The 14,502-nt window shown below is 45.4% G+C and overlaps 1 protein-coding gene across 3 annotated transcripts in view; it reads left to right on the top strand.

Annotated features, from left to right (window-relative positions):
- The first annotated feature begins 8,877 nt into the window (after window positions 1–8,877).
- The window catches only part of SMARCAL1 (SWI/SNF related, matrix associated, actin dependent regulator of chromatin, subfamily a like 1), a 52,158-nt gene continuing 46,533 nt past the window's right edge, over window positions 8,878–14,502 (top strand). The window contains exons 1-4 of one of the 3 annotated variants that reach the window (XM_061148789.1): window positions 8,878–9,181; window positions 10,920–10,955; window positions 11,436–12,197; window positions 12,815–12,865. In XM_061148789.1, coding sequence (XP_061004772.1) covers window positions 10,943–10,955; window positions 11,436–12,197; window positions 12,815–12,865 — 826 coding nt within the window. In that variant the 5' untranslated portion in view covers window positions 8,878–9,181; window positions 10,920–10,942. Of the gene's footprint in view, window positions 9,182–10,919; window positions 10,956–11,358; window positions 12,198–12,814; window positions 12,866–14,502 lie in introns of all 3 variants that reach the window. The other 2 variants (XM_061148788.1, XM_061148790.1) reach the window with 2 other exon arrangements.

Here is a 14,502-nt window from a genome sequence, read left to right as displayed (position 1 = left end):
TTTTCAAATCACATTTTGACACACATCTCCTATCTTCCCCTAGACTAGAAGCTCCTGGAGACAAACATTTTTATGTTTCTCTTCCAATCATGGGGCTTTCCCAGTGGCCCAGGGGTGAAGAATCCTCCCGCCATGCAGGAGACATGGATTTGATCCCTGGGTCAGGAAGATCCCCTGGAGAAGGAAATGGTAACCCACTCCAGTATTCTTGCCTGGGAAATTCCATGGACAGAGGAACATGGGATCACAAAGAGTCAGACAGGACTGAGGGACTAAACAACAATAGTTCCAATCATGGACAACTGGCATCTTGCAGGCAAATAATAAAGAACAGATGCTTCTTAGTTTGTTTCATCCATTTGCTATTATGTTATCAGTACCACCACCATTTTCATTAGAGTAGCTTTGTAGAACATTTTAAGCTTTAACTCCAGAATAATAGCTTACATCTCTTAGCTTACATCACTTTCTATGTTCCAGGTGATAGGCTAAGTGCTTTATATGATCTGATTTAACCCTAAAAGTAAGTCTCTGGGATAGACTCAATTTTTCCATTTTATAAAGGAGGAAGCCAAAATACGAAGAAAGTAACCTACTTCAAAACAAATGCAAAGATCAAAGTGCAGAATGATGTGTTCAGCCTGTTACCTTTTATAGAAAAAAGAACAAGGGTTAAATATGTTTTTACTTACATAGGTGGCACTAGTGGTAAAGAATCTGCATGCCAATGTAGGAGACATAAGAGACGCAGGTTCGATCCTTGGGTTCTATCCCTGGGTGGGGAAGAGCCCCTGGAGGAGGGCATGGCAACTCACTCCAGTATTCTTGCCTGGAGAATCCCATGGACAGAGGAGCCTGGTAGGCTACAGTTCATAAAGTCACGAAGAGTCGGACTCGACTGACGTGAGTTAGCACACACCTAAAATATACCCAGAAATATATGCACTAATGTGATGACCAATATTGACTGCTGGGCAGGGAGGCTAAAAGCCAGAGGTACAAGCAGAGGCAGATTCAAGTCTTGGAGGCTCTGAAACTCATACAGTTTGGTCAGGACAGCTTTTAAAGAAAAAATCATGTAAAATGAATAGAGAATCAGGTACCTAACAGGGCCTTAGAAGAGGCCCATGCAAATAAGTACCTGAAGCTGAAACTCATGTAGCTTCATGTTAAATCTGCTTCCAGCTGGAAAAAAGCATTTCACTATATGTGATCTTACATGTGCATAGAATTTGAATCATGTGAATGTATTGCCTATTCAAAAAATATATTGCTTTTAATTTTTAAAAATACTATCTCTCCAGCTGATAGCATGAAACAGGACTTCTAAATTGCTCAAAAAGCAAATCAGTGTTTTCATTTGTTGACAAGCAGAGAAGGAGGTGCCTGTAGTAAGCTAGAGAGGGCGCTGAGAAGGAATTCTGGAGTTTCCTGTTTAAATGGAAACAGGGTAGCAGAAGGTTGGGAATTTATCTCCATCATTTGAAAATAGAGACTCCAGGCCTGAGTCTAAAACGCTTGAGTATGTAATACTTACCGGACTACACATCACTTGCTGCACAAGTAGGGTTAAGGAGAAAGTCCCTGCTCCTTCAGTAGCTTACAAGAGCAAAATAAAAACTCAAATCATAATGAGCTGATTGCTTAGAGAAAGGTTGATTTCCTGGAAACAGGGGCTGTAGGACCAAGGAGGTGAGTGGACTGGATGCTAATGCTCTTTCCCAAATGGATCTGACGGCCGGTGGTTTGCTATTAGTGCAGGCAGGAGAAGGAGGTCCTTTACTGTAAACTACCTAGAAAGCATTCGTTCTCTTAACCACTCAATTAGGATAATTTACCCTCGTGATATATGGGACTGTTCCTGCTCTGTGATTTCGTCTGAGCATGCCTCCTTCTAATGCAGATGGAAATAGCTCTGTTTGCAGCAGATGGCCAACCTGCATCCTCACCAGCCTAATGCCTCACCCTGCAGCTTGCAGCCTGGCTCTGCGGAAGGGATTGATCGCAAGCCCCCAGGTCAACAGGAACATAAAACGGCTAGCAGCTCCCTCCCTCTCTCTCCCTCTCTCTCCCACAGACAGAAAGAACTGCACTTGCAGAGAATTTGGAATGGACACTAAAGAGAATCGTCTGACAGGTAAAAAAATGTGAAATACTGGAGTCAGGGTAGGAAGGAGAGGTGTGTTTCCCAGATCCAGAGGAATCCCACACTTTGGATGGTTATTTACATGCTGTCTTAATTACAGTGGAGACAGCATGCAGCCCTCAAGGCCACTTAAATTGACCCCTACTTTTGAAATTCCTTAGTGATTGAAAGACCTTTTGTATGTGTGATGTTTCATTTGAATCAGGAGTGGATCCCCTTTCTTTTTCTATTGAAGGGAGGGAAGGCAACTGATGGCTGCAGAAGTAAAAATCAAACCAATATGAGTGGGAAGGGACTTCCCTGGTGGTCCAGTGGATAAAACTCTGTGCTCTCAATGCAGGGGGCTCGAGTTCAATCCCGGGCCAGGGAACTAGAGCCCACATATGCTGAAACTAATACCTGGCAGAACGGATCCAAATAAATAAATATATTTTTTAAAGCAAGCAGGGAAAGACTAGAGGAGGGAAATATAAACTGTTGGGTTCACAGTCTTTGGCAACTGGAAACCAGGAGAAATTCATGACATACAACAAACTACTAAAAATGTTCTGTTTTATTTCCATGATGTGGGCAGGCTGGGTTAGAGAAACAGAGGTGGGAAAGGGGAAGAATAAAAAGGTGATAAATGTAATACTGTACAATACAAAAAAGAAAGAAATAGTAAGAGGCAAAGCATAAACAGAGAAAAGTGAAAGTCGCTCAGTCATGTCCAGCTCTTTGCGACCCCATGGACTATACAATCCATGGAGTTCTCCAGGCCAGAACACTGGAGTGAGTAGCCTTTCCCTTCTCCAGGGGATCTTCCCAACCCAGGGATCAAACCCAGGTCTCCTGCATTGCAGGTGGATTCTTCACCAGCTGAGCCACCAGGAAGCAAGAAGCGTCCAGACAGTGTGATGGGAACAGTAACACAGGCTGGGATCATGGACTATCATTCGCCCCCTGGTGGCCTTCAGGGATACTGCACCAAGCCAATGACTCCTAATCCGAAAGACCCTGATGCTGGGAAAGACTGAGGACAAGAAGAGAAGGCAGCGACTGAGGATGAGATGGTTGGATGGCATCACTGACTCAATGGACATGAGTCTGCGCAAACTCAGGAAGACAGTGAAGGACAGGGAAACCTATCCTTCATGCTGCATGGGCATGCTGCAGCCCATGCAGTCCCGAAGAGTCGGACACGACTCAGCAATTAAACAACAAAACAAAACACAAATTGTGTGCTACCACCTGGGCAATTTCCCATGGGGTGGATTATGTACTGTGTATCAAACGTAGAATACGGAGCCAAGTCCGAAGGTTCTTCCCTTGTTGTACCACCTACGGAGCAGCATCCTGGATAAAGAGTAGGAGGCAGGACATCTGAGATCAAGTTTGGGCTCCAATGTTATCTATATCCTCGAACAAGTTACTTATCTCCTCTTTGCCCCCATGTTCCTTTAATCACCATGAAAGAACAAAATTTTTCCAATTCATATTTCTGTAAAGAAGCTCCCTAGTATACAGAAAAACACAGCAGTGTGTAAGAAAGTTCTGTTTGCTCCCCCAGCTTTCTAAGCAACTTCAGGTCCATTGCCACCAGTGGGAGGTGAGCAATGGGTCTCCCCTTGCATGCTGTGTGCTGGCCTCGGACAGTCAGGCTCCCTGAGAAGGGGACGTGGTGCTGGAGTCTTCCTCCACCATCTTTCTAACATGACCATCTCGCCAGGCCACCATGCTCTCTGGTCTGGACTCCTTCCTACATGGCTTCCCAAAAGGCCTTCCTGTTGGCACTCTCCCCTTCCTCCAGGGATATCTCCACTGAGCAGCAAGAGCAATCTTCCTAAGACACCAAAGCATACTATTCCAGGGTGACTCCTTCCAGTGGGTCCCCACGGCTCCCTAAACAAAATCCAAATATTCACGCAGGATCCTGGCATTATCTGCCCTACGCCTGCCCCCTGCCTTCCCTCCCACTGTCCTGCAGCCACACTAGCCTTTTAGCTCCACAGACGCACCCAGCCCTTTCTTGTCTGGGTCCCTTGGTCTCAGGACCCTCCTCCCTCCGATATTTTCATGATTGCCTCCTCTCATCCTCTGCTTCCTCAGCTTCAGTGCCTCCCTTTGAGGAGGCCTTTCCTGACCACTCAGAACTAGTTCCTTCTGTCTTTTCTTGGGCTCTCTGTTTAGGTTTTTCAGAGTCTTATTATTTAGCTTGTTTCCTTTTTGAGTGTATGTGTCCGCCTCCCCAACCAGACTGTAAGCTTTAAGAAGAAAGGGTGACATCTCGGGTTTTTATTGACTGTGGCAACCCCAGGGCCTTTGCACAGCATATGTATGGCTCATAGCAGGTCCTTGAATTGTTGCTAAATGAATATATGAAAGGATGGATGCATAAAATGGAGTTTGTGATTTTGCAGAAACAGAAAACTAAAATTTCACAGGTTTAAAGAAATTGGACCAGGGTATTGGATGGGGAGTGCTTTTGGCAAAGTCATTGCAACAGAAATGTGCCAGGTTTGAGGGAGAGGCTTGTGAATTAATCACAGCCACTAAGACCAAAGTGTGTTAGTTGCTCAGTCGTGTCCAACTCTTTGCAACCCCACTGACTGTAGCCTGTAAGGTTCCTCTGTCCATGATATTTTCCAGGCAAGAATAATAGTTTCTCATCTTTATGAGAAATTAAGATGCTTGGAGAACATTCACACCTAACTGTGGAATGCACAGTGTAGAAATGATACTGAGTTTTTGTCTTTAAACATTTAGAGCTTTGACAGGGCAGGGAAGTGGGGGGTGCAGATGAGAGGAGGGAGAAAACCTCAACTGTCAGACTCGAAGCAATTAAGTCCATCAGAATGGAACAACCACTAAGGAAGGTGAATTTCTTGGCTTATAAACCTTCACATGGCTCCTCTGTGCTTTGGATATGCAAATACGTTCACTGACTGGCAGGTGGGAACAGCCTCCTTATCCACGCAAAGTCTTGCATCTGCTCCCAAATCTTATCACAGTGCTCTAGGTGTAATTAAGTTGAGTGATGGCAAACCGTTGAGGTGCCTGTCAAAAACTCCCTTCCCAAAGGACTGTCGAACCCTCACTAGGGGATCAGAAACAGGGAAGGGGGAAGCCCAGTGCCTGCATCACTAGTGTGTAAGCTCCAGGGAGAGGGCTGCAGTAGGTACCCAGACATACTGCTAGGCAAGGGCAAGCATGCAACAGCTACTTGTATGTTTAACTAGTGTCAGAAAAAGTCCTGTGGTGGGACTGATGCTCCCCATTCCAGCCCAACCTCTGCCTGACCCTTGCTGTTAGGCACAGCTAAATCCTCTGGGTGTTTTCACAACACACATAGGTGCTGTCTGAACCTGCAGCTGGTCTGGCCTCTGTCTCCTCATTTGCAAAACCAGATAGTCTAATTCCAGCTTTAAAATTCCATGTCAATGTATTTGTGAATCATGATGTATCTACACTATCAATGCATTTGGTTCACTGCTCACAGATACAAAAGGGGTGGACTGTTTTTATGGTTTGTCAGATAAGATATAGGACCCTCAGTTAAATTAAAATTTCAGATAAATAATAGCTTTTAAATAAAAGCATGTCCCATGCACTATTGGGGACAAATATTGGGACATTTGCTAAATCTGACAATTTTAATTATTTGTCTTCTATCCTCCAAATAATGTAATCTTTTGGAGGAACAGGAAATGGATCTTAGCACTGGAATCCCTTATAATTGTGTCTGTCAGATTTTTGGACTTCACAGACTAAACATTATTGGGTATTTTTGAAAGGAAAACTAATTTTGCTAAACGAAGACATTTATGACATTCTTCACTTTCCTAAAGAAAAACCAGTTAAACTTTTAAAAACTATTGGGCTGGTCAAAAAGTTCATTTGGGTTTTCCTGCACTATCCTGAATGAACTATTGGCCAACCCAAAACAAAATGAGCCTTCAAGCCATTTTATGTAATTTTATATAATTATATAAATCATTTAAAAAATAACTTTACAAGCTACTTATCACATTTTCCTTTTATTTGTGTGCATATAAGGCACCCAGGCAATGTTTCAAACCAGCGGACACTGCCCAGCTGACCGGTGTTTGGGAGTTTCAGCTGTGTAGTGTTCATTTGATGGCCTTGCACAGTTTGTTTTCTTTTCTTTTTTTTTTTTTTTTTGCTGTAGCGTCGAGGAAGCTCTGAGTCAATTGGAGCTCAGCTTCCACAACTACTCTCACCTCTCCCTCTCATCTTTGTCTCCCATGTTTTCCTCCAGGCCTTTAAGATTTCTTCAGTGAATGAATTTTTACTATAAGTTGCCTGAAGAACTTTGGAAGTACAGAAATTTAAACAAAGAAGCCTTGCATATAACAGTACTCAATCAGTGGTGCTGTTGGCAAAGCAGATGTGAACACTGAGTGGTGTTTGATTAGTTTACTTTCTGAAGACAATTTTTTTTGAACCGAATTCTTATTCTAAGTTCCCATTCTTAGAATTTTAGAATGTTTGCGCTAGAACAGTAAGCACATCTTTTAGTTAATCTAGACTTCCCGAATTAGGATTTGATCCCATGAATCTATAGGAATATTAGAACCCAAGCTCCACTGGTCCCCATGCTCACTTAGCACACATCAAAGGGCAATATGTCATTTTACAAGTGAGCCAACTGCCAAGGGCAGTGACTGTATGAATGGGTGGCAGACGTGGGAGGAGTGCCCAGCACCCAGCTTTTTAGCAAATTAACTGACTCTGTTGGGGGACAGGAAGGGCAGAGAAAGACGTTCATTCATTTCTGCTCACACTACATAGTAGGAAATGGCTTCTGGGTATAAGTAATGAAAGACCTAAGAAGATATTTGAAGACAGAAGAGGACAACAGAGGATGAGATGGTTGGATGGCATCACCGACTCGATGGACATGAGTTTGAGCAAGCCCGGGAGTTGGTGATGGACAGGGAAGTGTGGTGTGCTGCAGTCCACGGGGTTGCAAAGAGTCCGACACGACTGAGTGACTGAACCGAAGAAGATATATCTCAAATAATAGCAATGTCTCTCTCCCATCTGTTCTGAGATTTCACAGTTCCCTAAGTACTTCTGTATTTTCTCAATTTGATCCTTACCACAACAAGAAGATTTAGAAGGTGGTACTGTTTTCTTATTGTAACTTTACAGATGAGGAAATAGAGGTAGGGTCACTGTGTTGACTTGGCCAATGCAAGAGGTGGAGCTGAGATTTGAACACTATCTACTGCTGAACTTCACTCAAGGCCTGTAAGACAGGCCAGTGCCTTTGTCATTTAAAAAACCTGGTTTACTGTTTTGAAAGTCACACAAGTTCTATATGATTATTTTAAGAAAATTCAAGTAATTCAGGAAATTCTAGATTAAAAAGTAGACTAGTGTACCCCCATCCTCCCTTGGTTGTGAACTGAGTTTACACACTGACAGGTAAGGATTTTTTTTTTAATGGATCAAACTATACGCATTGATGTGCTTTGTTTTCCTTAACAATACATCTTAGTCATTTTTCCAGATCCTTAAGTAAAGATCTGTTTGTTTTTAAATGTGCCATGTTTGAAAACAGAATAGCAATATTTATGTGTACAGTGATGATAGGGGAATATTGTATTTACCAACAATATTTAATAGTGGAGTTGATTATGGAATGGAAACGGTGCTCAGAAATGGGGTAAACTGACTCTGATAGTGTCAGGTTATTAATTTTCTCTCAAAAGTGTGGGCTCCAGAGTCAGAATCACAAATAGGCTAATAAGGCTTTGAAAAAGTTATCCAGTAGCTGTTCTGTAAAAGGGGGATACAAATGCTGTGTGTTCCTTAAAATTGTAGTGAGGATTAAATGAGATAGTTCAGATTAAATGCTCAGCACAACGACTGAAGATGAAAAGGATGATTATGACAATGACAGTGATGACAGTGCTAATTCTCTTTTGGTTCAAGAAGGTCAGGTCGGGGTTGGAACAGCAGGTGATGCTTAAATTGCAAAGTTATCAATATCAGGAACGGGCCCTCCAGGGCTACCAAATCCGACTGCCCGTCTCTTCATATTACTATGAGATTAGCCACAGATGCAGTATCTTTGACTTGTCAAATGAAATTCTTGTGTTAATATGATGTTGTACATTTTGCACAGCTCATACTGCTTCCTTCCTGGGTGCCACTAAAAATAAGGAAGAGCATGGGAAAAAAACCCACAAAAACCCACAGTCTGACAGTTCTTCACAGTAAGACTTCAGTTTTGGAAACCTCAACATCTCAGGTTTAACGATCCAGAGTTTGGTGAAACCTTTCAGGGAACTGTTGTTTTGGAGTCGCTCAGTCGTGTCTGACTCTCTGGGACCCCATGGACTGCAGCATGCCAGGCATCCCTGTCCTTCACCGTCTACCAGAGCTTGCTCAAACTCATGTCCATCCAGTCTGCGATGCCATCCAACCATCTCGTCCTCTGTCATCTCCTTCTCCTCCTGCCTTCAATATTTCCCAGCATCAGGGCCTTTCCTAATGAGTCTGCTCTTCCCATCAGGTGGCCAAAGTATTGGAGCTTCAGCTTCAGCATCAGGGACACCAGGACTACAATTCCCAGGGTGGACCGTTTCCACCCCGCCCATGACGTTGCGTCTCTCCGAAGTCTCACCAGGAGACTAGTTCAAACTACAAATCCCAGAAGGCCCTGCAGCACCACTCCGGCCTCCCGCCTCCTGAACTCTTCAGTTTTTAAAAGCGCAATTCGGGCCGCCTTGCCCAGTGGGAAATGTAGTTCCTCGGGGAGCGACCCTGCCACTAACACTACCTCTCAGGCCAAGGAACTGAAATAAGGCGAGCGAACCGGCAAGCACTCGAGTACCTGCGCCTGACCGGTCACCGGAAGAGCAACCTGGCTCGGGAGGGCCTTGGAGACGCGCCTGGGTTAGGGGTCTGGCGCGACTGAAACTCGCAGTTTAGGTCTCAGCCGGCGGGAAGGTAAACCGGGAGGAAGGCGGCGGAGAAGGACGCGACCACAGACCAGCATGGAGCAGGGAGTGGCCAACGGAAAGGGTGAATCCAAGTGGAGACGATAGGGGTGGGAATGGCGCCTCCGTCCTGCCAAGTCTGGGGGGAGATGCGCGCCCCCAAATGGGGTGGAACCCAGGTCCTAGCAAAAAGAAGAGGAGCCTCCGTGTTGTGGGATGGCTTTATGGTTTGGGGCTGATCAATGGGACCTCCTCCCACGGCCTCGTCTCCCCTGGCTAGTGGAGTCAGCGCACCAGGCCTTGGACCTGGAGGATTTGGGGCCGCGGCAAAGCCCTGGATGGCAAGTTTAGGCAGGAGTGTTTTGCTCAGGGAACCTGAGAACTTGAGCGGAGCCCCGGGAACAAAGCCTTTCTCTAACGCCTTCCTAACTGTTGGCGGTTGGGGGAAGTGGGAGGTCCCTGGGGACAGATGTTTGGGGGTTCTGGTCAAAGACAGTCGCAGGAGGAAGGAAACCTTTTTAACCCTAGGCCCTTCTCAGAGTTCCCCACCCCTACCCCCTTGTCATCACTGTAAACATTACGTGGCCCATTGAGAGCCGACTCTTCTGAATCAAGCCAGAGAAGTTGGTGTCAAGCACCTGGGCTTAGAATATTGTAAAAGTGGCTCAGCTCTTGGAAAAAGGACCTAAGTAAATTAATTGGGGGAAAAATCAGGCATGGGATACAGGACAGTTTGTGAAAGATCCTGTTGTGCTGTGCTTCCATTGTGTCCCACTCTTTGTGAACCCAAGGGCTGTAGACCACCAGGCTCCTCTGTCCGTGGGATTCTCCAGGCGAGATTACCTGCGTCTCGTAGGGCTCTTGCTTTGGCAGGTGGGTTCTTTACCACCCTTCCAGGGGATCTTCCCAACCTAGGTCTCCGGCATTGCAGGTGGATTCTTTACCATCTGAGCCACGAGGGAAGCCCAGGATGCTGGAGTGGGTTATCTATCCCGTCTCCAGGGGATCTTCCCGGCCCAGGAATAGAACCCGGTCTCCCTGGTGGCTCAGCTGATGAATTCTCCTGCAGTGCAGGAGACCTGGGTTCAGTCCCTGGGTTGGGAAGATCCCCTGGAAAATGGAACAGCTACCCACTCAAGTATTCTGGCCTGGAGAATTCCATGGACTATATAGTCCATGGGGTCGCAAAGAGTTGGACAAAGCGACTTTCACTTTTCTTTACCACTAGCGCCACCTGGGAAGCCCATATAATTTGTCGTAAATTTATCTATCTACAAAATACAGGACCTGTATCTAAGGATATGGATAGAAAAAAAGAATTATACTGTACTCTGTGAACACTAGCTGGCTTTCCTGGTGGCTTGGTGGTAAATAATCTTGCCTGCCAATGCAGGCGATGCAAAAGACACAGGTTTGACCCCTGTGGGGGAAGATCCCCTGGAGAAGGAAATGGCAACCCACTCCAGTATTCTTGGTTGGGAAATCCCATGGACAGAAGAGCCTGACAGGCTGCCGTCCATAGGGTCACAGGAGTTGGACACAATTTAACCACTAAACCACCACCTACAAGCAGTGGTTATTGATGGATAATGAGATTACAGATTAATTTTACTCTTTTCTTGACATCTATATGTAGCATCTGGATTTGTACAATGAGCATATATTACTGTTTTCACCTTACTTTTCCAAGAGTCACTTGTTACTCCTTGGTCGTGGGTTTACCACCTGCAGATTGCCTTGCTGGGAATGATAAAAGGATTCAGTTTGAGAGGTGAATTTAGAGTGCAGTCTATGTGACGTTAATGTTTTTTTCCTTCTTCCAGGTTGGAAAGAGGCTATTTTATAAATGTCACGTCATGGTATGTGGTTGTTTTGGTCTATGTCAGTCTAATCCATTATCCTTTCTAGTTTGAAATGCTCCTTCCTCTTTATCTGATGGATTTAGATTGCACTGCGTAACTTGCTTGGAATCTGATAACTAACTCATGTTGGTTGGTGGATGAGAGGGAGAAAAATATTGAAGTTGAAATACCTTTTCGACTTTGGATTTGATTGACCTTGCTGTTTGCTTTTTTTGTCAGGGTCATGGTTTTTGTCATATGTGTGTGTGTCTGTATGTTTAATTATAGAAATAAATTTTAATATATCCTTTGTTAATACTCCTTGTACATTTCCTGGGACAAAAGCTTGTTGAAATCAAGGTAAGCAAAAAAAATTAAAAAAAAATTAATGTTTATTTCCATGTTGTTTTTCCTTTCTCAGCTTTTGCCAAGTTTCCGATTACAGACTGACATTCCTACATGAGCATCTCCCTATTAAAATGTCCTTGCCTCTTACAGAGGAGCAGAGGAAAAAAATTGAAGCAAATCGGCAGAAGGCTCTGGCCCGAAGAGCTGAGAAACTGTTAGCAGAACAGCATCAGAAACCTGCCCAGTCCAAGCAGGGCCCATCCCAAAACCTCCCCCGAGATCCTTCTAAGTCAGGGAGCCATGGCATCTTTTTCAAACAACAAAATCCCAGCAGTTCATTTCATGGTGACCAGAGACCTAAAAATCCCCACAGTTTTCCACCGAACACCTCTGAGCAGGCGAAGGGGATGTGGCAGAAGCCAGAAGAGATGCCCACAGCCTGCCCAAGCCACCACCCACCAAATCAAGTGACTGTCGCTGGGATCTCCCCACCCCTGGCAAACAGTCCTCCAGGGGTCCCCAGCCAACAGCTCTGGGGTTGTGAGTTAGGTCAAGGTCATCCTCAGGCTTCACACGAGACCCAGTCAACACCCTTTACTAACAGAACTCACGAGCCTTTGGCCAAAGCAAAGAATTTCCAGGAGACAGCAGCCTCTTCCTCTGGACAGCCCCCTAGGGATCCTGAATTAGAGACCAGGATGGCGAGACCCTCCACCTCTGGGCAGAACGTTTCGGGGAGCGTGACGCCCAGAACAGAAGGAAGACTGCAACAGAAAGCAGGGACCCCGCCGCACAGAGTGGCAGGCTCCCAGCAGGGAAGGTGCATCCGGAACGGAGAGCGATTCCAGGTGAAGATTGGGTACAACGAGGCGCTCATCGCAGTGTTTAAGAGTCTGCCCAGCAGAAGTTACGGTAATGAGTCTTCCAACTGGTTCTTTCAGATGTTTTTTTTCCCCCTACTTCTAGAGTCTCTAACAGTTTCTCATAAATATGAAGAAGATGCATTGGCACATTCTGTCCATCCAGTTGTTAGAAAATTTCTATTTTAGTTCATGTTTCCTTTTGTAATAGACATCCCTTCCAAAAGCTGCCACGCTTGGGGGCTGCCTCGTGGCCATGTGGAGAATGGATGCATAGTTATTCACAGGCCCATTCCCCTGCTGCCAGGTACTTTGCGTGCATTGTAGCACTTAAGCCAAACAGCATTTTTTTTGTGTGTGTGATAAGCAGATATTATTTCCATTTTAAAGGCGATAGAACTGGCTCAGCCAGGTGAAGTGGCATGCTCAGGTTGGTTCATCCGGAAGGGCAGAACCAAAGTGGTTATCCTCAGGTATGTTTGCTGTCTGTCCTCTCTGGGGATTTTGTACCTCAGCAGGGGCTTTTCAGTTAACTGTCCTGAACTTAGCATGCGTGTGTGCATTTGTTCATTCACTCGTTCAACAAACCTTTATTGAATGTCCAAGTACAACTCCTGCCAAGTCTTTGGCCTTATTGTGGGCAAACCGGGTACTTCTGTTTCATTTCAGATCCTGCCACCAAGACGTGGAACTTCAGCATGACCGACTATGGTCCCCTAAGTAAGTAGGTGTGTAGTGCCCCCTCATGCAGGGCGATGCTGCTCTTGAGGCGTTCCTTTGAAGTAGCAGAGGTAGTCTAGCTGGTGGTTCACATGGCTTTTGGAGTGCCATCCCAATGTTCTTCTCTTCTCACCATGGCCAGCCTAGTGAGGCAGGTCCTTAGGAGGACATCACTGATCATATTAACAAAAGCTGGCACTTATCAGAACCTGCTACATGCAAGGCTGTTCTAAGCCCCTTATATATTTGCTAACTCTTTTATTCCTTATAACAACCGTTTTACAGATGGGAAAACTGAGGTCCAGAGAGGCTCTGTAACTAACATAGGATCAGACACAACCAATAGCTTGTGCAACTGGAATTCAAACCCAGCCCATCTGACTTCAGAGTGCCTATTCCCACCAGACTGGGCTCCAGCCATGCCAGGCAGCTGCGCGGGCCCTGCTGCCAGGAAGAGGAACAGTTCAGCAACAACACAAACCCGAGGGCGCAGAGAAGGGGCATTGCCCTGGCTGGTGCCAGGCTGTGCCACATCTGTTGGTGGTCAGGGCCCCCAGGTGCACCACTCCTGTCTTCTGTGATCTTGCTGACTATCCCGCACCAAGGTTTTGTCGCCTTCGGATGCCTGGAGCCTGCACTTGGTCAGTGTCAGCCCCGTTCTGCTCCTCCTCGCTGGCCATGACAGTACCCTCTCTCTCCCCACCCAGTTCAAAAAGGGGAAAGCAGAGGATCCACGGGGAGGTTACTCCTCCACAGATTTGGGGCATGAAGTAGAATTCTCTAGAATCACGAGTATAGTTTCTGGAAGTAATGAGACAGCCCCCTGCAGAGCTTCCTGTGTTGTGTGTGGGTTTTTTTTTTTTTTGGCCTCCTCCACTTGAAATGTACACCATTAGGTTTGGGAGAGCTCACTTCTACCAGTATTTTATTTCTTTTATTCTTTTATTTATTTATTTATTTTTGGCCATGCGAGGTGTCGGTTGCTACTTAGGCTCCTCTCTAGTTGCGGTGTGCAGGCTTCCCATTGCAGTGGCTTCTCCTGTTGCAGAGCAGGGGCTCCAGGGTGAGTGACCTTCAGTAGTTGTGGCCTGTGGACTCTGTACTTGCGGCTCCCGGACTCTAGAGCACAGGCTCAGTAGTTGAGGTGCACAGGCTTAGTTGCTCTGCAGCGTGGGGGATCTTCCCAGATCAGGGATCGCCTACAGTGGCAGGTGGATTCAAAACCACTGAGCCACCAGGGAAGCCCTTACCGTTATTTTAATCCATTTATTGCGTGTTAGGAAGAGGAGAGACAGTGCTCTGAGTTAACACCGTAGGTCTTGATACCTGGTGTTGCATTGGTGCATGTTAAACCAGTGATTTCCACTGTTAGGAAATTTTTTTCATGTCCTGTTGTTGTTTTTTTTTTTCTTATACTTTTATACGTGTATACAAAAGTAACCTACAGAGACGGTTTAAAGTCTCTGTTTTGTTTGATTTGTCATCTTTTTAGTCCTGTCCTCTGACCATAATGCATGGTGACTTGGATGTTATTTGCTTTAGGAAATTTATTTAGGTTTTCTGTGCAGTATGATTATTTCTGGTAATGCTTCACATATTTTTTTTTTTTAAACTGTTTGTTGGGGACAAAATTCTCA

Source organism: Dama dama, chromosome 8 (assembly GCF_033118175.1).
Source record: "Dama dama isolate Ldn47 chromosome 8, ASM3311817v1, whole genome shotgun sequence".
In the NCBI taxonomy this organism is placed as follows: Eukaryota; Metazoa; Chordata; class Mammalia; order Artiodactyla; family Cervidae; genus Dama; species Dama dama.
The sequence above is the reverse complement of the archived record's forward strand: the minus strand, read 5'-3'. Positions and strand labels throughout refer to the sequence as shown.